Genomic DNA, 25,954 nt, shown 5'->3' with positions numbered 1-25,954 from the left:
AACAGAGCTCCCTGTGCTATACAGTAGGTCCTTATTAGTTATCTATTTTATGTATGAAAGTGAAAGTGAAGTCGCCCAGTCATGTCCGACTCTTCGCGACCCCGTCAACTGTAGCCCACCAGGCTCCTCTGTCCATGGGATTCTCCAGGCAAGAATACTGGAGTGGGTTGCTGTTTCCTTCTCCAGGGGATCTTCCCGACCCAGGGATGGAACCCAGGTCTCTCGCATTGCAGGCAGACACTTTAACCTCTGAGCCACCAGGGTATAGTAGTGTGTATATGATCTTCCAATTTATCCCTCCCCTGCTTACCATCTGATAACCATAAGTTTGTTTTCTCCATCTGTAACTCTATTTCTATTTTGTGGAGGACCTACTTTTAATTTAATTTCTCATTTGATACAGTAATAGGACTGTGGCTTTAAAACTTTTTCACAACATTATAAGTTATTTTATTCATTTCTATTTTTATTGCATTGTGATTAACGTAGTTTATACTCTGTACTGTTTGGAAGGTGGTGACATCCATCATTGATCAAGTACATGGTCAATTTTTATAAATATTTCATGGATATCTTAAGTTGTATTGTCTTTAGAGGCCCAAAGTGTATAATGATTAATCAAAACATTTTTTGTTTGTTGTTATTTAGTTGACCTATTATTATAGAGAGAGGTAAATTGCTTTCTTTTTCAAATTTAGCTTTTGTCAGATTTTTATTTTTATTCTTGATAAATTTTGTGTTTTATATTTTATGCACATAAAGCTTAATTATGCTTATATATTTATTTAGGAGTCTAACTTTTACTTCTTAAAATTCTAAAAGTAATATCTATATCTGGAAATAAGAATTCAAGTAATAGAGAAGGACATCAGATGAAAAGTAAAATATTTTTTCAAATTCCCCACCTACAATGTCACACTTAAATTGTAATTATTTTTATTTTTCTAAGTGGTTACTTCCATAAGTTTTAATAATAGGCTTATATCTTTCATTCTTAATTTATTAACTTCATATTACATATTGACTTTTCAACATGAAAGATTAAGATTTAAATTATTTATGCAAACTTTACCTCTCCTCAAATTCCTCCTAGTTTTAATGTTTTATTAAATTTTATAATAAAAAAAGCAGTTAAACTGTAACTTCTTGATTCATACATTTTAAACATTTTTAATGCTGTTATTTAAGATTTGGAAATTAATTTCCCAATTTAGCATCTTTTGTGCCTCTCTTTTTCTGCCATCCAATTATGTTATTGCTTTTGTTTGGAGAAAGCTTAGAGCTTTTTGTTCTCTAGTTATAATAACCCTTCCATACTTTGTCTATAGATTGACTTTGAAAGTTAAAAGTTGATAGATGGCATTTTAATATAATAAGTCATGTAAATATTCACTGTATATTTGGTTAGGAATATTGAATATGTAGAGAAGATAGTGGAACTCAACATGTATGCCCCTTGAAGGTGTATGTTCCAATGTCAAGGCTAAATGGATTCTTTCTCTTTTAATATTTCATCTATTACTCAGACTCATTCAATGATTTAACTTGTTTCATATGTGGACCATTCTTAGAAAATGATTTTGCTTTTTCTTTTTGGAATTTCTGATTGTCTCTTTTCTTAACAAAAGAAGCACATGCCACTCTAACCATATACCAGTATATGGCAACTGATAGTCATAGTATTTTTAAATACTTTAATTTAGTTTGTGTTGACAAACTATTAATTATTTTATTACATCCTCATTTTTATTCCATATTTCCCCCTTGCAGTTCATACTCAAGTGATTTGTTTTTTTCAGAAAAGGCATATCAAAGATAAACTTTCCAGGTCCAAGTTTTTCTGAAAATATCTTTGTTTTGACTGCTTGACTGGTATTTTCCTAGGTATAGAATTCTAGATTTAAAATAACTTCTAGCGATTTGAAAGTATTGCCCCTTTGCCTTTTCATTTGTCTTTTAGCATTTACCATTCCTGGTAAAAGTGAGGCCAAGTGGATCCTCTTTACCTTAGGTAACCTGAATTATTCCTTCTGGAAGCTTCTAAGATTTTCTTTATAACTTCAGTATTGTGCTTTTGTCAAAAGTGACTAAGAATTGTTTTTCTACTTATCCTAGTGAACATTCCTGGATTCTTTTAAACTAAAGACAGATATCTTCAAGTTTGAAAGTTTTTTGTTCTATTCTTTTTTCAGATATTTTCTGCTTTTATTTTCTTTTGTATTTTTTTTTTGAAACTGGCATTTCAGAGGGCTTATGGGAGGGAAGAGTTATTTGTAAGTAATTGGTCTGCTTCCTGACATGGAGATCAAGCTCATTGTAATTTTTTTTCAATGTTAAGTGTGCCTCCTTCTAGTTAATAGTTTTTGTCTTGAATTCCTTTATGTTTTGTATGCACAGTACCATTTCCCTTTCATTTTTTCTACTTTTGGCTGATATAGCTTTATTCAGTCTATTAGTTTATACCTCATTTTCTTTTAATTTGTTGATTGTAAGCAGTGTTGAGTTGGATTAATACTCACTAATAGTATTTTAAAATGGTGACTTTCCTATTAATCAGTTCTTAATTTTGATTAGACCTTACAGGCAGAATATGCGTAAGTAGTATTTTCAGTAAGTGTGGGTATGTCATATTTGCTAAACATATTCACATCTGAAAATGTTGTTCTACGCTTTGGGACGAGCACAGTAACTTGACCTGGTGTATATTCTTTGGACACAGCTTTTTTCTGTAAAATCTGTGTGTAAATGTGTACCCCTTTGTTCCTATGTTTTGGGTGGGGAAGGCTGAGACCAACCTTTTGCTTCTTTCCATCCTTTTCCCTCTTTATTTCCCTTTGTGGCAGTTATTTTGTTGCCTGGATCTGGGATGTGCGTGTGTGTGTGTGTGTGTGTGTGTGTTTTCAGGGTGAAATTCAGAAAATTTTCTAGGTATTTTTTTCAATGATTTTGAACAGTGTCTTTTTCTTTCATCGACCCCTCTAAAGTTGAGACAAATTTTGTTTGTTTATTACTTTTAATCTTATTTTTTTTCCATTTAGCAAACCTATAGGTGGTGTTGAATATATATTCTGTGTTCATCCTACTTGTCATCTTCCTTTGTGTAGTTTTTTGTTTCTCTGTATTCTGGCAGAATTTTTCAGACTTTTTCTCTGTATTTTTGTTGTGTACATGGTCTAAGAAGCAGCAGTTTCAACACCTCCCAGGAGCTTGTTAGGAGTGCAGAATTTGGGTCCCGCTCCAGAGCTGCTGAGTCAGAATTTATATTTAAGAAGGGCCTTAAAGGATTCATGTGCACTTGAAAGTTTGAAAAGTGCTATCCTATCACAAATTCCATTTTATGCAATGTCATTCTATTCTTCATTGTTGTTAATATGTTTTAAAATCCCCAATTGCATTTTGGGTTTCTAATATCTTCATATTTTAGCCAAGTCTTTTGGCAATTTATTCTCTAATTATTGTGTTCTGATCTTGCTTCACAGAGATGGTGACCTTTTTACATCTTTATGAAGAGGACAAAATAAGATTTAATTTTTCACTTGTAGAAAACTTTTTTTAGTTTCTCTTTTTGGTTTTAGGACATTATTTACTTTTTATTTTGCTGGAGGCTTTTTGTTTTTCATAAGCCCATTATTGGCTCTTTTCCTTCTTTTTTTATTTCTGAATTATATGAAATCTAGCCAGGATTTGTTCTTATTAATAAAAAGAGTAGGTGAATTATTTTTCACTCTACTTACTGTTCACATTGTTCTGCTCAGATTTAATGTAAAAATTTAACTTCATGTTTTCTTTATTTCTTATTTTTATATCTAGCAGGCATTCATCTATCAAGGATTTAGATGGATTACAGTTAATATCCTCTTAATACAGCCCTTGCAATTATTTAAACTATAAGGTTACATGCTATTTGCAGTTTTTAAAATAGTGTAAAACATTAAATACTCTTAATGTGTCATCCCAGAATGTGAACTCTTCCTGTTTTTGTTCTTGTTTGTGATACTTTTTCTAAAAGAACTATGCTTCCACCTGTATTCATTATGTTGCTAAGTTAAGAGAGCTGAGGTCTCTTAGCAAAGTAGTCTAGACAGAGCCAATAGACAGGAAGCTGTTCTATGAGAACTTCTGACCACTGCAGCTCTAGTATTCTGAAATTTGGTGCTGACTTTTGAGGTGATAGGGATCTTTTCCTTTGTTCTTTGGACCATTCTTTGTCTGGATTTAAAGATGAAGCCTGTGATGCGTAGTCTAAGGACGCTCTTCCTAACCCATTCCTACTGAGGCTGTATTCAATGGAATTTTGATACCCATAGTGATTGATTATCCCTTCAGATCTTTGGCTTCTGTACTTTACCAGCTATTACATGTGTTTGTGTTTGGGTTTACCAGCTATTATATGTGGTTTTTATAATGAGAAGTGAGGAGAAGCCCTGTTATGCACATCTAGCCTACTACCATGCTAAGAAGACCAATCATTAGCCTTTCATTTCATTAGCCAATCATTACTGAATTTTGATGAGCTAGGGATCTCAGGTGGCTTTTGGTTTTCTCTTTAGTTATTATTATTGTTATTATTAAGTTTTCATGTTTTATGTTTATTTTTGTGTTTTTAATTCATCCTCAGAGGCTGAATTCTCTCTCACTTAACTCATCTTGGGTGATCTCCCAACTTTTTCCCTCGAACCTTTTTTTGAGTCTTCTTATTGCTTCCACATCCTGGTTTATCACTTGCATGGATGAGTATCTTAGGTACTGAATCACCAATTAGACCATGAGCTACTTTCTTGAAGATCAAAGTTGTCTTGAAAGTGAAAGTCGCTCAGTCGTGTCTGACTCTTTGTGACCCCATGGACTCTACAGTCCATGGAATTCTCTGGGTCAGAATACTGGAGTGGGTAGCCTGTCCCTTCTCCAGGGGATCTTCCCAACCCAGGGATCAAACCCAGGTCTCCTGCATTGCAGGCGGATTCTTTACCAGCCGAGCCACCAGTTTAACTTAAGACTTAAAAAAAGTCTTAACTGTTTGTATTTCCCATTCAGTGGATGTTCGATATTTATTTATTGATAAACTTCATGAAGGGCCAATAGCTCTACTCCTCTTTCTTCCACCAAAGCTTGAAAAAGGACAAAGTGGGATTATGTTTTCGAAGGAGAATCTGGAACCCAGACACCTACTGTGCAGGCCTCACCCCCTTGCTTTCTGATCTCCTGGTGGGGGAAGCGTGTGCTGCCTCACCTGTCTCCGGGGACCAAGCCAGTAAGCGTGCTGCTCCGGGGCTGCGGGGGATGGCCTGCCTCCCCCGGCTCCATCCCTGTCCTGCCTTTAATCTGCCTTCACGGGGCTCAGCTTATTCTCTTGTTTCCTTTCTTTTCTTTCCCCTGAACCTCCAGTGAGAGAAAAGATTTTAGTATTAGAAAAATGGGCTGTTGAATTCCAAAGTCAGAAATAGACCACATAAATATGTATGAAGCATTAAAATCCTTCTTTGAAGTGTGATTTCCTGACTAATGGATGCTTCTGGCTTGATTTTTTTTTTTTTTTTTTTTGCACTCAGTTAAGCCCTATTCAGACCAACTTGCTTTTTGGATGAACTTAAGAACCTTATGATTAGTATCCATTAGCATTTCTATAACATTTTGTATCATAGTAATCATAACTTCTGAAATTTCCGTATCATATTTTTTTGTGGTGATTTATGGTCATTATTTTATTTGATACTCTCAACAATGCTGTGAGGGATGTAGGGAGGCTATTCTCATTCCTGTTCTATAGATGAGAAGACTGAGGTGCAGAAGGTTTAAGTGACTCGTCCCGAGTCCTGCAGCGAGTAAGGTGGCAGCATGCGGACCAGGAGCTGGGTCTCTGGCCAGGGTGAAAAGGGTGTTGCTGCCTATCACTGTTAGTAAAGGAGGCGATCACTAACACCGAGGATTTACAGCAGACCAGCCTCTGTGCTGGCTTCCCTGATGGCTCAGTCGGTGAAGAATCTGCCTGCAAAGCAGGAAGCTCGGGTTCGATCCCTGGGTGGGGAAGACCCCCTGGAGAAGGAAATGGCAAGCCACTCCAGTATTCTTGCCTGGGAAACCCCCTGGACAGAGGAGCCTGGTGGGCTCCAGTCCATGGGGTCACAAGAGTCAGACACGACTTTGCGACTAAATCACCACCACCACCAACCACTATGTTAGATCTTTTATATTCATGATGTCATTTTTGTTCCTTTGGTGTGGACCACTTTTAAAGTCTTTATTGAATTTGTTACAGTATTGATTCTGTTTTATGGTTTGATTTTTTTGGCCCCGAGGCATGTGGGATCTTAGCTTCCCAACCAGGGATCGAACCCACGTCCCTTGCTTTGGAAGGTGAAGACCTAACCACTAGACCACCAGGGAAGTCCTTTCATGTTGCCACTTAGTACTCTTCCTAGCACAGCGGAGCCAGCCATGTTATCCCCCCAGTTGCACACAAGGGAACCGCAGCTTAGACAGGTTAGGCAACTTGATCAAGGTCACACAGCTAGCACTGACAGGGCTGCACTTGGAACCCAGGTTTCTCTGATTTCATAACCTAAGCTCTTAGCTACTTGGCTCCCTCTTAGCTTTATACTGGACAGAGCCAGTGAGGATGTTCAACACAGCCTAGCTTTTAAAAGGCTGCGCCTTCTAATGATTTCCTGAGCTATGATTACAAACTTCATTCTCCTCCCTATGACCCTTACAGATCTGGGGTTTATTGTCAGGGGTAGAATTGGGAGAGCTGTGTGTGTGAGAGGGGTAGAGAAGGTGACAGGACCGAGCATGTACTGAACGCTGATTTTATGCCCAGAGGCTGTTGGAAACCTGTGTCACTTTTGAGAACTCCAGAAATCTGATGTTACCATTCCCACACTGTGAAGGAGGAAACACAGGTTCGGAGAGGTGAAAGAAGTTTCTGCAAGCTTATGAGTAGAGGAGTAAGGATTTTTTTCCCAGGTCTGTCAGTGGTGATACTCTCACGGCTAATGAGAGGGAGCGATATTTCTCAGGGCCCAAAGGAGGACTTTAACCAACAGAGAGGAATTTAGCCCCTGCTGGTTATAGGCATTATAATCAATATTCTGGAGCCCCATAAAGTATGCTCTGAAGGAACTCAGAGAAGCCAAAGAGAAGAAAAATTGGCGAGTTTTAGGCTACATTGCTTAGCTTATATCATGATGCCAGCAGGTCTTTGACTGAAATACATAAGAACTGGGACTTAAGCTGCAAAAACACATTGGTAAACATCATAATGACACACACATTCAGGAAAATGATGTTTTTAATTTTAAATGCTATGCAGCCTTGCCTTATATAGTCAGTGCTGGGAAGTTGTGGTATACCAGGAAATGATTTACATTTTAGCCTTAGGGCAAAAATATGGAACTTGTAATTATGTCAGAGAGAGGCACAGTCTTCTAACAAGAAAAACTAAAGCTATAAAAGTCTCAGGATGTGTGTTGATTAAACTGTTGTGTGGCTGAGCATTTTGCCTGAGACTTCTTAGGAAATAAGCAGCTGTTTCAGGTAAAAACCTCCCTTCTGAATCTCTCATGCTTTAGTGACAAAGTGAGGAGGTCGTAGGTGACAAGTGTTTTCCTGTTCTTTCTAAGACCTTTTTGGTATGAGGTGGTTTTGAGCAAGGAGGCCTGGCCAGGCTGGGTTTTTGGCTCATGGGAAGAAGGCTGCATGCCTACTTGACATGCCTAAGCCAGCCTGAAGCCTGTGATGCCATCACATGCAGATAAACTGCCTTGCAGACACATCGCCCTCCTCTGTGACTTCACCGCCTCCAGGGGCCAGAGCTCTCTCCACTGTCCACCCCTCTCAGCACCCCACACATTCCTCTCCCAGAAGCCTTACATTGACTTCCCCAATGGGGATCCACCTCTGTAGGGTCTGTAGGGTGATCGGGGGGGTGACTGCCCTACCCTAGGGAACTAGAGTGAGGGGACAACGAGGTCAGAGAAATCACTCAGGGTGGAGAAGTTTTCTGTTTTCTGTGCTCTTACTCTCCATGAGAGAGGCACTCTGCAGCACAGGTTCAGAGAATCAGCTCTGCAGTCACAAATTTGGGTGCAGATTGCGCCTCTGTCCCTCATTTACTGTGTGAACTTGACCTCACCATTTATCCTTTCTAAGCCTTTCTTTCATCTATAACACTACGTTATTGATACCTAGCTTCCAGAGTTGTGAGAATTAAATGAGATAATGTGATATTAAGTCCCTATGACTTGATAAGGAGTAGATATTACTTTGGGTTTCCCTGGTGGCTCAGCTGGTAAAGAATCCGCCTGCAATGTGAGAGACGTGGGTTCAATCCCTGGGTTCGGAAGATCCCCTGGAGAAGGGAACGGTTAACCACTCCAGTATTCTGGCCTGGAAAATTCCATGGACTGTATAGTCCATGGGGTAGCAAACAGTCGGACATGGCTGAACAACTTTCACTTTCAGATATTATTTTAACTGTTACCTCTACTAATATCATCAAATCTAATCAGGGCTCCGTCCCTTCACTCTTTGTGTGATATTAATATACTCATCACCACTGCTATCCTAGCCCTCTTCTGCATAGAGCACAGTAAACTAGCTTAGCTAGGCCTTTCGTTGTGGTTTAGTCGCTGAGTCGTGTCCTTCTCTTTTGCAACTCCATGGACTGTAGCCTGACAGGCTCTTCTGTCCATGGGATTTCCCAGGCAAGAACACTGGGGTGGGTTGCCATTTCCTTCTCCAGGGGATCTTCCTGAGCCAGGGATCAGGGATTAAATCCTGCTTTGGCAGGCAGATTCTTTACTGCTGAGCCATCAGGGAAGCCCCTAGCTGGGCTTTTAAACAAATGGAATTTACCAGCGGCAACCCCCCCATGTGCCACATGCTTGATAGTAGTGAAGGTGTGTGTGTGTGTGTGTGTGTGTATGGGAAAGGGGACTTGCCAAAAAACTTGGCCCCAGAGCACACTATCACATGCTGGTGTGGCTTTATTGGAAGTATATCAGGATGTTTATAATACATTATTTTTAGCTAGAGTTTATTTTTATAGGGAAATAGTTTCATGTTTTAGAATTGACTGTTATTTTGTACAACGGTTTATGGCCACAAAAGGCTAGGTTCTTATCTTTAATGTTTGATTTCAAGATACTGTGAGGTGTCCCTGAAAGATTATGGACGTGGGGGTCAGAACTGGATTCAGATTTCACCTGTGAAATGTACCAGCTATGAGAGCCTTAATTTTCCTCATGTGTGAATATAAATAACATCGACGTCATGGGATTAAAAGGAAAAAAGCAAATAATAAAGTGCCTATCACATTACATAACACCTGAATAGCCTCTCAGTAAAAGCTAGTGGTTTTTATTTTGGGCAGATCCAAACATCCTGTTAATAAAATCTAATGGCTTCCACTTTTTATTCTTTGAGCTCTGTGTTCTGCAGAGATGTCTCAGAGACATCTTCCTCACACAAAGGAAGGTGACAGAAGGACTAAGGAAACCATGCAGCATCCTTGCCTCTTCAAAAGAAGCTCTGTTTATGTCTGTTCTCTGTATAGGGGCTCTGCATAAGATTTTTTTTTAAGGAAAAATGCTTAAAAAGTGAGCCCAAGTCATCAGTTTTTTCTTTATGAATCCTACTTTGTGTTGTATCTTAGAAATCTTTGCTTAACCTGAGGTCACAAATATTTTTTATATAGAAGTTATTATAGTTTTAAGTTTTAAATTTAGATCTGTGATCCATCTTGAGTCAATTTTTATATATGGTGAGAGTTTTGGGTATTTGTTACGGCTATTATAACAAAGCACTGCAGACTGAGTGGCTTAAACAAGTCATTTATTTTCTCACAGTTTTGGAGGCCAGAAGCCCAAGGTTGGAGTATCACCAGGGTTACTTTTCCTGAGGCCTTTCCCCTTGGGCTCTGGGTGGCGGTTTTTGCCTTCACATGGTCCTTCCCCATGCATATCTGAGTTCTGACTTCTTCTAATAAGGGCATGAGTCATGCTGTATTAAGGGCCACCCATATGACCGAATTTTAAATTATTACCCCTCTAAAGACCCTCTCTCTAAGTAACAGTCACATTCTGAAGTACTGCGAGTTAGGACTTGAACATACGAATTTTTTTTTTTTTTTTTTGCTGTGCTGGGTCTTAGTTGTGTCATGTGAGATCTTTTGTTGTGGCATACAAACTCTGATTGTGGCATGCAGGCTCAATAATTGTAGTTTGCGGGCTTCATTGCTCCTTAGCATGTGGAATTTTAGTTCCTTGACCAAGTATCGAACCCGTGTCCCCTGCATTGCATGGTTCATTGCACTGGACCACCATGGAAGTCCCCAACATATGAATTGAGAGGGGGACATAATTGAATCCATGATATATGTGTTGAAGTGGGATTTTTGTTTTGGGTATAGATGTTTAACTGTTTTAGCAATGTTTTTTTTGAAAAGAACCTCCTCTCTTTCCTGAAGTGCCTCTGGGCCTTGGTTGAAAAGCAGTTGTTCATATAAATGTGAGTTGATCTCTGTAGTCTGTTCTGCTCTACTGATCTATATGTACTCTAATACCATGCTGTCTTGATTACATTAGCTTTATAATAAGTTTTGGGGGAAAACTGATAAATTGGGCTTTTTCAAAATTGAAAACTTCTGTTCTGCAAAAGACACTGTTAAGAAAATGAAAAGACAAATCACAGATGCGAAAAAAAAATATATATATATATATTTGGAAGTTGTAGATCTGACACAGAACTTATATCCAGAATATATAAAGAACTATGAGATCTGACTAATAAGAAAATAACCCAGCAAAAAACAGACAAAGGATTTGAATATATACTTCTTCAAAAAAGATATGTGGTTGGCAAATAAGCACATGAAAATATACTCAGCATTGTTAGTCACTAGAGAAATATAAAATAAAACTACAAAGCCACCATTAGGAAAATAAAAAAGACTGACCATGCCAAGTGTGGCAAAGATATGAAAGAACTAGAACTCTAATATATTATTGGAATGTAAAATGGCACAATCACTTTGAAAAACAATTTGGCATTTTTTTAAAAAGTTGAACACACATTCATGGCCCAGCCATTCCATTACTAGGGCGTTTATTCATACAAAGAGTTTACACAAATGTTTATACTAGTTCTATTTGTCATTTCCCCAAACTGGAGACCACCCAAATATCTATCAACAGATGAATGGATACATTAACTGCAGTATATCCATAATGATGAAATTTTATTCAGCAATAAAAAGAAATGAACTTACTTATACATGTTACAATGTGTGGATCTCAAAATAGCTATGATGGGTCATAGAAGCCAGACATGAGAAGAATACATACTATATACTTCCATTTATATAAAATTCTACTAAATTCAAACCAATGTTTATTAATGGAAAGCAGATCAGTGGTTTCCTTGGGCCAGGGGTAAAAGGGTTCAAGGTGGAGTAGAAGGGAGGGATTGTCAAGCGGAGGGCGTGAAGCAACTTTTGGGAGTTTGAAAGAATATGTTCATTGTCTTAATTGCGATGGTCCCATGAGTTTAAACATATGTCAAAACTCATCAAATTGTGTATTTTAAATACATAATGTTACTATATGTTAATTATACTTCAATAAAGCTGCTTTAAAAAGTGGCTGGAAACATTTGGACTAATGGTATGAAGACTCAAAAAATAAGGTGAAAAGTACAAGAATATTAGCCATCAGCTTTCAGGCCTATTAGAATTTCCACTATCCTGATAGCAATTGGGCAACTCTTTTCTTGTATGCTTTAGGAAATATCCAGTCCAGCCAGTCAGGAGACCAAGAGGAGATTCCTTACAGTGTTGGCAGACCTGCTATTTCAGCATGGAACCACAAAATACCATGACAAATTGAGAAAGGTTGAGCTTTTTTTCATAGAGTTCAGTACCTTTGAATTAAATGCACGTTCAACTTTGGTTCTAGTAGCTAGAGGCTACTTTTTTTAAATCCACAATTTGCTATCCCCACTGGGTATGGAATTCAGTAAAACCAGCCTTTGCACATGCCTTTATGAAAGTCTGTACTTAGATGTGTTTGGAACAAGAGAGAAAAGTGACTAGAGGCAGGTTTGCTTCGTTCTGGACTTCGTTGTTTGGCCGACCTTTTTACACTGGTTTTCTGGATTGGTTAGACTTTACTAACTGATGGGGTTTCAGGGGTGATAACTCAGACACAGTCACTCTGATCTGGGCTTGAACTTAGTACACACATTCCTGGTGGTCAAGTCACTAATTTTTTGCTTTGGAGTCAGGCATTGGAATATAATTGCTAAAATTATTGCATGGGTTCTATGGTGCAGAAGCCAGAATGTCTCCTGAAAACATGGGCTAAGAGGTATTGATAATTTGTCTCTCTTCTTGTTCCCATCTCTAAAAGAAAGAATCCACCAAAGTTCAGAGCACCTTAAACATTTTGAAGTTGTGATATTTTGTATGAATTATTGGTGTCTGTGGGACTCCAAGAGTGAAGACTGAACTTACAGTGTTCTCATTACTCTGTGGAATAGAACCTGGAAAAAAACCTACTGTCAGACAAACATTTCCTTCCACCTAACATTCATTTTCAACCAGGGAATAGCAAGTACCGCGGCATTGTAGAGTCACTTGCATTTAAACACCCTATTTCTTTCACAAGTCCATAACCGTGTTCCACATAATAGCATTAGTACCACTGAGACTATACAGTAGGAGCTTGAAAGTAGGACACATTTAATCTTTGCAGCTTCTCTTTTTCAGTTTGCTAAGCACTTGGTTAAATTAAAATTCCAAGCAGTACTATTCAGAGACAGCATGGGGTGGGACTTTCATTTCTGGCCAGCATTCCTCAAGCGCATATAGCCCAGGCATTGTATTTAGCACTAAGGGACACTGAACCACAGCTGTTGCCTTCAGTGAGTCTTCAGCCTAGAGACAGAGATTGAGAAACAGGCGATTTATGATGCAAAGTGATATGTACCATGGAGAAAGTACTTGGAGCAGAGTAGCACTGGGGCCTATAGGAAGATCATCCAACCCAAGCTTATCAAGTCAGGCAAGGCTTTTCAAAAGTTGAGTCAAAGTTACCCCTTCAGAGAATCAGAGGAAAAGTGTCTGCTTTTTAGTACTCAAGTGGCAATGAGCAAATCACTCAGATCACATAAACACATCACCTGATGTTCGCTGAACCTCTGTTTTGGAAGTAATTATTATTATTTCGTTCCATGATTGAGGAAGAGGATTAAATCAGATGATATATATGAAAGCATGGAGCCCAGTCACGTGCTGAGGCAAGGGTCAATACTGGTTTTCTCCCTTCCTTTATCCCCCGCTCCCGCCTGCATCCAGTGAGGAACGTGATCACACAGTGGTCAGTTCTGGAGGATTTTCAGCTGTCATCTCTGTCACTTGTCGTTTATCTTCCTGCTTCCAATTCACCCGGGGCTTTTCCCTCTGATGCTGGTCTGGACCATCTTGTGGACGGCACAAGGGCTTTCCTGTCCTGCCGGTGACACGTCGTGAGGGGAAGCTGTTGGCCTCTGAGCAAGTGGTGACGGCAGAGGGAAGATGAGAAATAAATAAATGAAGCCCCGTGGGTGGCGCTGAACAGAATACCATGGAGGAGGGAGGGCGGGCAGGTGGGTGGACGGCAGCCCTCACCTGTGCGGAGCCTGAGAGATGGCCTTCGTGACTGGGTGGAGGGAACAGGCCTGGATGCTGGTCTCCGGGGAGGACAAACAGAGTAAAATCATCCTGGAGTATAACTCGATTACTCTGCATCTATGCATCTTGCAAGTAGTACATTATTCCAGCTCTTGGTTAGGCCTTAACTGCCATAAAAGCTAATGGTACAACTGTGTTGGGTGGGCGTTCCCACCGATGAGCAGGTCTTTCTGACGCAGAAACGATGCCAAGAAGTCTGCACCACTGGCTCCGCTACTTCCGCCGCACTGCGTTTTTCTCTTGTTCATTTCTCTGTGTACTCCTCATCTGAAGACGCCTTTGCTTTTTCCAAACCCAAACCACCGTCTCTTGTTGCAGATCCACCTAACCTTCGGGCTTGTTTTTCTGCCCAGCTGTCACAACAAACTTCCCCTCATCTACTGCTAAACGTATCCGACACTGCTGTGCAGGCTGTGAGCTGCCGACTCATTACCTGGGGGCTTTCCAATCGAAGCTGATGTTATCCAAAACTTCTCATCTGTTTCAAAGGGTACAATTTCCTGCATCCTCTGGAGGGAAATCACACGCACTGCGTTTAGGAAACAGGCCGATCCTTCACAGATTGAGCAGACCTCTAGGCAATTATGGGTGATTATTCCCGACTTCATGTTTGCTCACCTCATTTCCCATAACAATGACTTCAGTGACCTGACTATATAGGCTTTTCATCTTTTGAGTCAGATATGGGGAATAAATCACCAAAACCCAGACGAGCTGTGGTACCTTTTATTTCTCCATCCTCCTCCCAAGCCTTTTTTTTCCTCTCCCCAGAGGTAATGGCTCTCTTTTCCTTTTTTTTCTTCTGCAGTTTTTGTCTGGGATCCGAGAATCTTTTCTTTAAGTCCATGTTTGTTATCCTTTAAATCATACAGTCTCCTAATATGCATGATTGTCTTTTAATAAGTTCCTTTTGGGATTTAGAAATTTCCCGTTAAGAAAAGTTACTTTCAGCTGGTGCTCCATGCCTCTTTATGGTTTTTTTCCTCCTCCCTTCTCACCTCTGGACCGAGATATATTTTCCCCACTGTCGTCGTTCCATACTCCAAACTCATCTCTCTCTAAGTGTCTCCCTAATTCCTTTTTTTATTTTTTAAAATTGGCTTTTTAATTTCCTGCTGTCAAACATCTGCTGTATCACCTTGCTTTCTCCACTTTGCAGAAAACTTGTTTTATGAGTGTTCTTTCTCCCCAGGATAATTTGGCTGGCTGTGCTCTGATGGAGTGCTACAAGGGTTTTATTTTACATTGACTGATTAAGCACTCTGAGTAATTGTTTTAGCTCCATTACTGTGAATCTGTTTGGCTTAACTCTTTTCTTTTGCCACCTCTGATTAATGTGTGACCACTGGGACAGGGAGGGCTCAGCGCATTCATTTCCCCTTGACACCACTGAGAGGTGCAGGAGCCTGAAGCGACAGGTGCTGAGTGCTCCCGCTGCAAGAGGAGGGAGCACTCACTGTTGTCAAGTGAGCGTGTGCGTGTGTGTGCGTGTGCGTGTGTGCGCGCGCGCTGTCTCAGCTCATGTTTGCTGATGGTGCTGTGTGGCAGCCTTCTCATAGCAGAGAGCAAATGTTAGGATTTGGGGCAAAGAGTATCGGCAGATCAGGTTTTAAAACCGAGTGGTGAGTTTCTGTTAACAGTGCATAGCTAGATGGTATTTTCTTTTTAAGCTCATGAAACTTAACAGCTGTTTAGTGAAGCCCACATTTTCATCCATGTCTGTCGGACAGGTTTAATAGCAAATTTTGCAGTTAGTGACTTGCTGAACAGGCCTCTCTGGCTTGGGCTGTAATGAGAACTGTGTTTGCAGCACAATTCAGTGAGTCTTTCTGCTTTTGTGTTTATAGAATGGGGTGTGGGGGGCTGGCTAAAGTGAGGGAAACAAAAAGGCATGTTCCAAAGGAAATTTCTAATATCTCTACCAGAGTGTTCCTTGGAACTTATTATTAACCAGTTCAGGGGAAGAGAGATGGGGGAAAACATGCTGTTTAGCAGTAAAAACCCATTAGTACAGTCAGCTTACTGTAACCCTGTATTGGCAAATCGTAATTAAATCTATATATCTCTAACTTTATAGTTTTCTGCAGCTGAGTCTCTGGAAGCCTTCTGCATTTTGTCTGATTCAAGAAAGGCCATATTCTCTGCCTTCCCTCTGGAAGAGACTGCTGTGACTTGTAGTAGTTTTTTTTAACATCACCAGATCGAAGACAAATGCTTCACTGGTTTTATTGATGGAAACAAAGCACTTCCTATTATTAATGTTACTTTGGGGGTCCAAATTCTAGAAAACTAGGACTTTATGAGACTAAAATCCCATGATGTTTTGTCCCTTTCTTCAGTTCTCTCAGATCACAGGACCTCAGACTTACTTATGTCTATGATTACCTGCTTTGTATTTGGCCCCTCAAAGGGTATGGGCTGCATTCTTCATGACTTGTCTGTGTTTCTGTTGACTGTATGTGCTTGGCATGGCTGCTGATTGCAGATGTGTGCACATGTGGCAGAGTCACTGATCATGGACCCCTGTTCTCAAGGGGACCCACCCTCCTTGTCAGTGCAGCATGCTTCGCTAACAAAGGGACCAAGAACTGTCTCATTATCCATTTGGAGTTTCCGTACAGATTTTGCAAGCCAAGAAGATGAAGTTTGTCCTAGAGTTCACGGTTGATTTAATTTATTGGCATTTTAATCGTATTGTTTCACTGCAGCAACATGTAAGGAAGCTTCATATTTATTGCTCTTAGTCTCAGCATGATGTAGGTCAAAAGCCAGTTACATTCAGCTATATGAGAAAGATGCCTGTTTTTGAACAGTAGGAATTAAGGCTTTGTCATCTTATACAGTCAAGAAAGGGACAAAGAAATCTGGAAAAAAATTAGTAAAGTGAGTCCAAATAATTTTCTTACAATTCCTCAAAACTGCTCACTGGTAAGCAATAAAATGTCAAGGGACAAAAAGGAGTTAGCCCTCTGGCTCATCCTGATGGGCTGAGAAGGGATAAGAGAGAGGTCACTTGACATTTGTAGAGTGGGGCCATGGGTGTTCAGTGTGGCCAGTGGAAGGAGAGAGGTCTGCTGGTAGATGTCTTAGCAGGTTATCACCCCCACACCTCCCAACCCAGAGCTCCTGGGATTGCCTCTGTGAATGGGACTGCCACTCAGGGTACCATTTGCCCTGCTTTCATTATTCACTAACCCACTGTTACTGTACTAACTTCCGAAAGAAAGAGGAATGTCATACACCGGGTTCTTTGCACAGCGGTTAGAATTTGTTTCTCTTCCTTCAGTTCTCCTCACTTGTTTCTTCGATGCCCATACCTTATTCATGTTCGGGGTGATGTATTCAGTGGCAGAGACATTTAATGAAGCCTTCTTATGGTGGCTTATGGAAAAATCCCTAGGACACAATAAACTTTAAAGGATGAATGGAGAAAAGGGACCCTATAAGAAAGACTGAGAAGGAGAGTAGAAATATAGAAAGAAGAGTGTTTGGAGAAGGCGAGGCTGTCCACAATGGTCAATGCTTTAGGTGTTACATATGATAGGAATTGAAATGTTTTTATTGGATTTAGCAACAAGGGCATCCTTAATGACCTTGTGAGTTCAATTTCGGTTGGCTGGTGGGAGGAGGCAAAATGGTATAAGGTGATTTATTCAGGTGCTAGTATTGAGTGTAAAGAAAGTGTGATTGATATTAAATATTTAAGGAAATATCCATAATAGAATGTTAGAGGTGGGATGTAACCCTTTATTTTACACATAAAGAGAGACTTCAAATCAATTGTTTAAGGTCATGCATCTAGAGAGGGACAGCCAGGACCAAGTCCAGGTCACTTGATTCCCTTTATGAAAGAAAGTTGCGAATATGCTAGAGCTTAAAGGAGCAAACTAGTGTCTGATGCTGGAAAAGTAATCATTAAGCTGATGAATCAGAGCTGTATACTTCTGTTGTGAAATATAACTGCTTGTTTGATGAACTTATTTTTCTATAAATATTTACTGGCAGATATTGTGTTATTTGGGCTTCCCAGGTGGCACTAATGGTGAAGAGCCTGTCTGACAATGCAGGAGACATAAGAGGTATGGGTTCAGTCCCTGGGTTGGGAGGATCCCCTGGAGAAGGAAATGGCAACCCACTCCAGTATTCTTGCCTGGAGAATCCCATGGACAGAGGAGCCTGGTGGGCTCCACTCCAGGGTTTCGAAGAGTTGGATACAACTGAAGTGACTTAGCATGCACATTGTGCTATTTGCTTAGTATAAAAAACATTTAAAACACATTCCTTTCAGAGAACTTGCTTGGTGAATTTTATAAAAGTGAAATATTACTGCTGTTAAGTGATGTATACTCCAACAGGGTGACAGACACAAAGACATAGAGCATACAGTGCACTACTGAAAAGGTAGCAGATGATTCTGCCTGGAGCTGGAGACTGATGAGCTGGACCTTGGTTTTGATCATGACTTCTCCAAGAGGAGAAAAGATGAAAAGGCATTTTTTGGCAGAGGAAACAGCATGAGCAAAATTAGAGAGGTGTAAAGACTTTTCTTTGACTTAAAGGAATGGTAAATGTTCATTAGGGCTTGCAGCGTCAGGGTGGGAGAACATCAGGAAACAGCTGTCAAGAAAGCCACATCCAGAAGGCCGAACAGTAAACTGGGCAACAGATGTTTTAAGCCAGAGTCATTCAGTTTGGCTTCTAGATAAAGCTGATGGCAGTATGGAACACAGATTGGAAAGGGACCTGAGTTTAAGGCAGGGAGATGTGTGAGGAAGGGTTTCAGATGAAGGGTAGTGAGGTTCTGAGCTAGGGAAGTGATGGTAAAGTGGAGAAGAGGGAAATGGGTCAAGAAAGAATCTGAAGGTGGAGTTACCTGACCTGCCGACTGTTCCCCTGTTTCCCTGAGGAAGAGGCAAGAATCCAACCACACAGTGTAGTTTCTAACTTACTGACCAGGGGTGGGGAACAGGGGCAGGTTTGGAAGGGGAGATTGAGTTCGGCCCTAGATATTTAGAGTTTAGATGCACGCGGGAAGTCTGGGTAGGCCGTGTGCCAAGTCCTAGACCTTGCTTATGTTCCTGAGCTCAAGGCTGTACTGCTTGTCACATGACAGGCCCATGAATCAAAAAGGAGTTGTTGGCGCAAGGAATAGTGACTTTATTTGGAAAGCTAATAGACGGAGACAGTGGTGGACTAGTGTCCCAAAGAACCAACTTACCTGAGTTAGAATTGAGGCTTCTTTTGTGCTAAACATGGAGGAGGTGTTATTGGTTATTGCAAACTTCTTGGTGTGGGAACTCTTTGTTCTTGCTGCTGTCCTCTTAGGTCAGGTCAGGATCCTGTAAACTTCCAACAAGACACATGTTGTTCTCTATTCTGCAACTTTTTATCTCTATATGAATGGAAAAGCATTAAACCTTTAAAGCTAAGAACCCAGAGAATGGGCTATCCTGTATATTTCAGGCTATGGGTAACATTCTTAACTTGAAGCAAAGGCATAGAATACAAAGGCTAAAGTAAAAGAAAAGATCCAATATGGAGTCAGATTTATTCTTCCCTATTACATGTATGGTGTTAGTTAGTATGAATAATATATTTAATTATGGATCCCCGAGAAGGCCTGAAAGTACTATGGCAGTTAGAAATATAAGGTGAAAGTGAAAGTTGCACAGTCGTGTCTGACTCTTTGTCACCCCATGGACTATACAGTCCATGGAATTCTCCAGGCCAGAAACTTGGAGTGGGTAGCCTTTCCCTTCTCCAGGGAATCTTCCCAACCCATGGATCGAACCAGATCTCCTGCATACCAGCTGAGCCACAAGGGAAGCCCAAGAATACTGGAGTGGGTAGCCTAGTCCTTCTCCAGTGGATCTTCCCAACCCAGTAATCGAACCGGGGTCTCCTGTGTTGCAACAGGAGATTCTTTACCAACTGACATCTGTAAGTAACAGAAAATCCAACTAGCAGTGGCTGTAACAAATGTAGTTCATTTTTCTCACATAGCAGACAGATGGGTGGTGCTGATGTCGGTTTAACTGCTCAGGGATGTCAGGACCAGGACTCTTGGAGTTACCCTTATGGTTACAAAGTAGCTGATGCAGCTCTATTATTATGGCCATTTTCTTGTCAACTGCTTCTGTTTGGGTTATCTTTGAGTAGAATTGGATCACAGGGTCTTCTCTGGCTAAAAAGTAAGCAGGAAGAGTGAGGAAGAGAATTGTTGAATTCACTTAAATCACTAGTTCTCTATCCCATTAGATGCAGTGCCTCTTAAAAAAAAAAAAAGCAAAACAAGTTATTTATAATGCCTGCTTTATTATCCTGAATAAAGCATCACAAATAATATGCTTTTGTGTATTTTCAGGTAAATCACTGTGCTATCCTAACTGTAATATAAAGAAGCCATTAAAGAAAAGTAATTGATAATAAAGTACTTCAAAACATACATTCCCAGGCATGACGGCACTAGGTGACATAATGACATATTCAGACGCTTACATAGTGAATGTGACCACAGTGAATGTGGACGGGTCCAGGGGTGATGGTGTTTCCAGTACCAGGAGCAGTGTAGTCACTGGTGTTTCACCAGAATGACGAGCCGCCCTTAGTGAGATCCTGAGAAGGCGCAGTGTGGCCTCCCCTGGTGTGCATGGTAGTCGCTTCCTGAAGAACTCAGCTTGCATTCAGTCCAGCCAGTCCAGTCGCTCAGTCGTGTCCAACTCTCTGTGACCCCATGAACCGCAGCACGCCAGACCTCCCTGTCCATCACCAACTCCCGGAGTCCACCCAAACCCATGTCCATCGAGTCGGTGGTGCCAGCCAGCCATCTCATCCTCTGTCATCCCCTTCTCCTCCTGCCCCCAATCCCTCCCAGCATCAGGGTCTTTTCCAATGAGTCAACTCTTCGCATGAGGTGTCCAAAGTATTGAAGTTTAAGCTTCAAAATCAGTCCTACCAATGAACACCCAGGACTGATCTCCTTCAGGATGGACTGGTTGGATCTCCTTGCAGTCCAAGGGACTCTCAAGAGTCTTCTCCAACGTCACAATTCAAAAGCATCAATTTTTCAGTGCTCAGCTTTCTTCACAGTCCAACTCTCACATCCATCATGACCACTGGCAAAACCATATCCTTGACTAGGCGGACCTTTGTTGGCAAAGTAATGTCTCTGCTTCTCAATATGCTATCTAGGTTGGTCATAACTTTCCTTCCAAGGAGTAAGCATCTTTTAATTTCATGGCTGCAATCACCATCTGCAGTGATTTTGGAGCCCCCAAAAATAAAGTCTGACACTGTTTCCACTGTTTCCCCGTCTATCCCAAAGAAAGGCAATGCCAAAGAGTGCTCAAACTACTGCAAGGTTGCACTCATCTCACACGCTAGTAAAGTAATGCTCAAAATTCTCCAAGCCAGGCTTCAGCAATACGTGAACCATGAACTTCCAGATGTTCAAACTGTTTTTAGAAAAGGCAGAGGAACCAGAGATCAAATTGCCAACATCCGCTGGATCATCGAAAAAGCAAGAGAGTTCCTGAAAAACATCTACTTCTGCTTTATTGACTATGCCACAGCCTGTGACTGTCTGGATCACAATAAACTGTGGAAAATTCTGAAAGAGATGGGAATACCAGACCACCTGACCTGCCTCTTGAGAAACCTATATATAGGTGAGGAAGTGACAGTTAGAACTGGACATGGAACAACAGACTGGTTCCAAATAGGGAAAGGAGAATGTCAAGGCTGTATATTGTCACCCTGCTTATTTAACTTATATGCAGAGTACATCATGAGAAGTGCTGGGCTGGAAGAAGCACAAGCTGGAATCAAGATTGCCGGGAGAAATATCAATAACCTCAGATATGCAGATGACACCACCCTTATGGCAGAAAGTGAAGAGGAACTAAAAAGCCCCTTGATGAAAGTGAAAGAGGAGAGTGAAAAAGTTGGTTTAAAGCTCAACATTCAGAAAACTAAGATCATGGCATCTGGTCCCATCACTTCATGGCAAATAGATGGGGAAACAGCTTCCATTAAAACTGCACAAAAACCATTTTTGCATGTATTTGTATGTGCAATAGAGTTAGAGTCAAGGTTCAAATAATAGGTTTTCACATTAAAATAAAAATCTTTGTAGAATATAGGAGAGTTCTTAGTAGACAGGATTTCCCTCCACATAGCTGTATGTCTAGTGTCCCTGTCCTTTGCCAACTAATTACTGGTAGGACCCCTACATCTTTATGACAACCAAATACGCTCTCCCCTACTCACCACATTTGGAAAATATCTTCTAAGACTGGTGCCATCCATACTAAGAACAAAAGGCCTAGATTAATGGGGATGGACACTTTGTACCCCAAATAAAATCCAGTTTTGTTTAGCAAGAAAAGGGAGAGTTGGATATTAAATAAGTAATGAACAGTGTCTACTAACAGTAGGAACTGAGTCGTGCTAATTTTTATATCTTTTCCAAATTCTTGCACAACTCCTGGCAGATAGTAAGTTCTCAACGAGCTTTCTTAAAGGACTGAATGAATGAATTATTGGATATAAGCTGTGGAAAGCAGAAGCCCGTTATTGTTTGAACTTTGAATTTAATAAAGGAAAGAATCTTCCTTAAGATGGTTAAAGGGCTAACTATTATAAAGCTAGGAGCATTAGTGGGAGTCAGGAAGTGAATTTTGATGTGCCAGTTTCTAAACTAGTATTTAGCAATTCTGGCCATTGTATCTGCTACACATGCTAGGCTGAAGACAAAGAGTTAAATTTATATCAGTGAATCCTGTTCGGCAATGTAGATTTAGGGAAAATATCTAAGTCTTTATATAAGTAGTGTATGCAGTCTTTAGAAGAAAAAGTGACACGATAAAAAAATCAATAAAAATCTCAGTCTTTAAATCTTACTTTTTGTGTCTTTCAGCACATTCTCTTTTCATTGTGTCCTTTTCCACTTCACTTAGTCTATTCATTGTGGCATTTCTATCATAGCTTGAGACATTTTCAAACAATAATATTTCAGGGAAAAGATTTAGAAATAGAAGCAAGGATTTTGTTTTGTTTCCTCAAAATATAAACCTATTATTAGAGAGAATGTAATTCACAGCAGAAGCAAAGTTGGTTTTGCTTAAGTTTCCTTCCAAATTTAAGTAGAAAAGAATGAAAATGACATTTCAATTTTATCTCTTTTTGTGAAAAAGATAATCTGTAACTATGGCTCATGAAGGCAATATATGAAAAGAAAGTCCTTTTTCAAACAGTGCTCCAAAGGTTGCTTTGAATATGTAACTTTCTGAATTCAAAGACATGATACAGCATGAGTTTTAAAAATAGTTGCTTAAGATTTTGAAGAGTATAACGTTTAATATTTCTGCAGTTGGAAATCAAGTAAAGGAACAATGACTTCAAACTTTTGTGTATGAAAATAAAGAATTTTTTTTAATGTGTTTCAGTTCAAGTTTAGACATTTCAAGTGTCCTGTGATTTGCTCAAGAGTGTGCTAGAATTTTTTTCAATCGGGTTATTAGTATTTTAGGGATATTAAACAAATAAAATCTCGAGTGTCTTTGTAAATGAATTATTTGACAAGCACATCTTTTGTAAGCATGGGTTATTTTTCTCTCTGTGAAAATTCCAAGGAATAACCCACACGGGTAATAAATAGTGGCTTGTTTGGGGATTTTGAGGAACTACATGCTATCCTTGTCCTGATGTGGAATCGTGGTGTGGATTCTTTGTGCTAAGGAGCAGGTCATACTGAAGATCAGAAAGAAAACTATCCTTCTTTTCTTCCTTCTTCAATCCCTCCCTCCCTCCATTCCTTTCCCTACACAGATGGTGGGAACTGTATATTAAATCCTCCCATTACAGTGCCCTGGGGACTTCTGTCCCATATACTTTGAAGCTCCACACAGAAGACACTTTTAGTTAGACCTTGAGGAATAATTCCTTTCTATCACTGCTGTATCTTCCACAGTAGTGGAAGTGCTGTATCTTCCATACTTATCCAACTCCTTGCTATTTTTCCCACAGCCCAAGTTTTGTAAAGCCCCTCTGTCTTATCATTCTTTGTTCTGCCGGCTTACCTTTCCTTCAGGGCCACCCTGGCCTTCTTCACACACCATCAGGAAACTCCTCCTAATCACCCCCTCCACTTGGTTTTCACAGAACCTTGGCAACCGTCTCAGTTATTGGGCTTTCACGTTATCTGTCCTTTATTGTACCTGACGTCTGTTTGAGGGTATGAGGATCACCTTAAAGGTTTGTGTCTTTGGTGCTTAGGAGGGAAGGTGCTCAGTACAGTCTTGTTAAATGGCTGGAGAAATGAAGCTCCGTTTACAATTATAATGGGGAAATGTTTGAGATGAGTAATTCTATTTGTTTTTATTGATCACCATAGAATTATTTTCTCCCTTTGCAGACTACAGAAAAATTCTATAGCTTGCTTAATTTTATTTGACAGATTGACTGTATAGGGACATTTTCTGTCTCTGAGATAGGGCAGACTGACAGTCTTTCAGATCAGCAAACCTTCCTGGTGATCCTGTAGGAACCCTTACTTAGGTCAGTGTGGTGCCAGTGTTTTGTGGTACATTTAAAAGCGTTCAGCTTCAGTGACTGTATCTTTCATAATTTTAGCCAATCCTCTTTTTTCCCTAGGTAAAGCATTTACATGTTTATCATTTACTGTGTAAAACCATACATTTTGATTTTCTGAAAATTAGCTCTGAGCTACTAGGGTTATCCCCTGGTACTAGTGTGGAAAGATTTGGCAAGTAAATCTATATTCATGTTTTCCAAACCCTTCTTGATTTTATGCAACAAAATATTTCTAATTTTGGCCTGCAAATAAACTGGTATCTTTGGTCATCCTTCTCATTTGGATTGACTCTAGTTCTAGAATGAATTTTTTTGTTGTATGGTGATCCTAAACCTGTGAATTAGGAACAAATTTCTTCAAGTTGTTTTTGATTATTGGCTTTTATTTAGTCTTACTCTGTTTGTATATCTCACTATTTTAATCCTTTATTTCTTGCTAGGAATGTACAAATTATGTATCAGACTTGTACAAATTATATATCATATTTGTACAAATTATATATAGTCCTTGTGTTTTTAAATTATATACAATATTTTGTTTTTTTCTTGAGTGGAATTTGATATGGAAATATCTTGGTCCATTTTTCTTACCTCCCCAAATATAGACTGTTAGTTATAATTATTTCTGCTAGTTATTAGTGAGGACATATCTTAGTTGGGCTAATGCACCTTTCTAAAAACAACAATAATAAAATAAACTATAATATTCTTGTAGTGCTCCATTAGAGAGATATATAATTATGCATTCTAGCCAAGAATTACATTGGTAATTTTCTGATTATGTTACAGAGGAAAACTAGGTTTAGAATCAACTAACATGTATTTAGTGTTTACTTATGTCAAGTATTCTAGGTGATTTCTCATGTAATGCATTGTTTTGTGCCTTTGATCTTAGAAAATTTTATACTCAGGGAAAAACTGATCCATTGGAAAAAATAGTTAAATTACCTTTAAAAGTAACCATTTATTGCATTTGTGGGATTTAAAGAAACAATGATGTTAAGGTACTCAGAACAATACTCAAAGGTACTGAATTATGTTTTAAAGTAATTACATCATTTTTAATGCCAAAATTTATTTAACTGACCATGTTAAGAAGCATTAAAAATTATTATCAAAATGATGTGTTACTTGTTAATTCAGTTGACATATATGCAAAAAGATGTAAAGATGATAGACTCAGGTCCCATTATTTTCTGGACATATCTTTTAACCAGGATTGACAAACAGATGATGTTCTTGTGGCCCTCTGATAGGGATACCATTCATTCTTTTCTGCTTCTGTAGCCATTTCTTGGGGAGAAGGAGATGGCAACCCACTCCAGTATTCTTGCCTGGAGAATTCCAGGGACAGAGGAGCCTGGTGGGCTGCCGTCTATGGGGTCGCACAGAGTTGGATACAGCTGAAGCGACTTAGCATGCATGCATGCATTGCAGAAGGAAATGGCAACCCACTCCAGTGTTCTTGCCTGGAGAATTCCAGGGACAGAGGAGCCTGGTGGGCTGCCATCTATGGGGTCACACAGAGTCAGACACGACTGAAGTGACTTAGCTGCAGCAGCAGCCATTTCTTGAGCCTGTCTTGAGATATTATGTCTTTTCGGTAGCTTTTCATGATTCCCTTTGTTCTTCTCT

General features: G+C 39.8%; 1 protein-coding gene across 5 annotated transcripts in view; it reads left to right on the top strand.

Annotated features, from left to right (window-relative positions):
- Window positions 1-25,954, top strand: part of CPQ (carboxypeptidase Q) — a 529,074-nt gene that overhangs the window by 89,170 nt on the left and 413,950 nt on the right. Inside the window, exon 2 of one of the 5 annotated variants that reach the window (XM_043879136.1) lies at window positions 17,757-17,805. The exons of 3 other annotated variants lie outside the window; for them this stretch is intronic. Coding sequence is in view for 1 of the 2 variants with exons in the window: in XM_043879134.1 (XP_043735069.1) it covers window positions 23,963-23,980 (18 nt within the window). In the remaining variant the exon portion in view is untranslated. Of the gene's footprint in view, window positions 1-17,756; window positions 17,806-23,887; window positions 23,981-25,954 lie in introns of those variants that run through there. One more of the 5 variants, XM_043879134.1, reaches the window with a different exon arrangement.

This window comes from Cervus elaphus, chromosome 21 (genome assembly GCF_910594005.1).
Source record: "Cervus elaphus chromosome 21, mCerEla1.1, whole genome shotgun sequence".
NCBI lineage: Eukaryota > Metazoa > Chordata > Mammalia > Artiodactyla > Cervidae > Cervus > Cervus elaphus.
The sequence above is the reverse complement of the archived record's forward strand: the minus strand, read 5'-3'. Positions and strand labels throughout refer to the sequence as shown.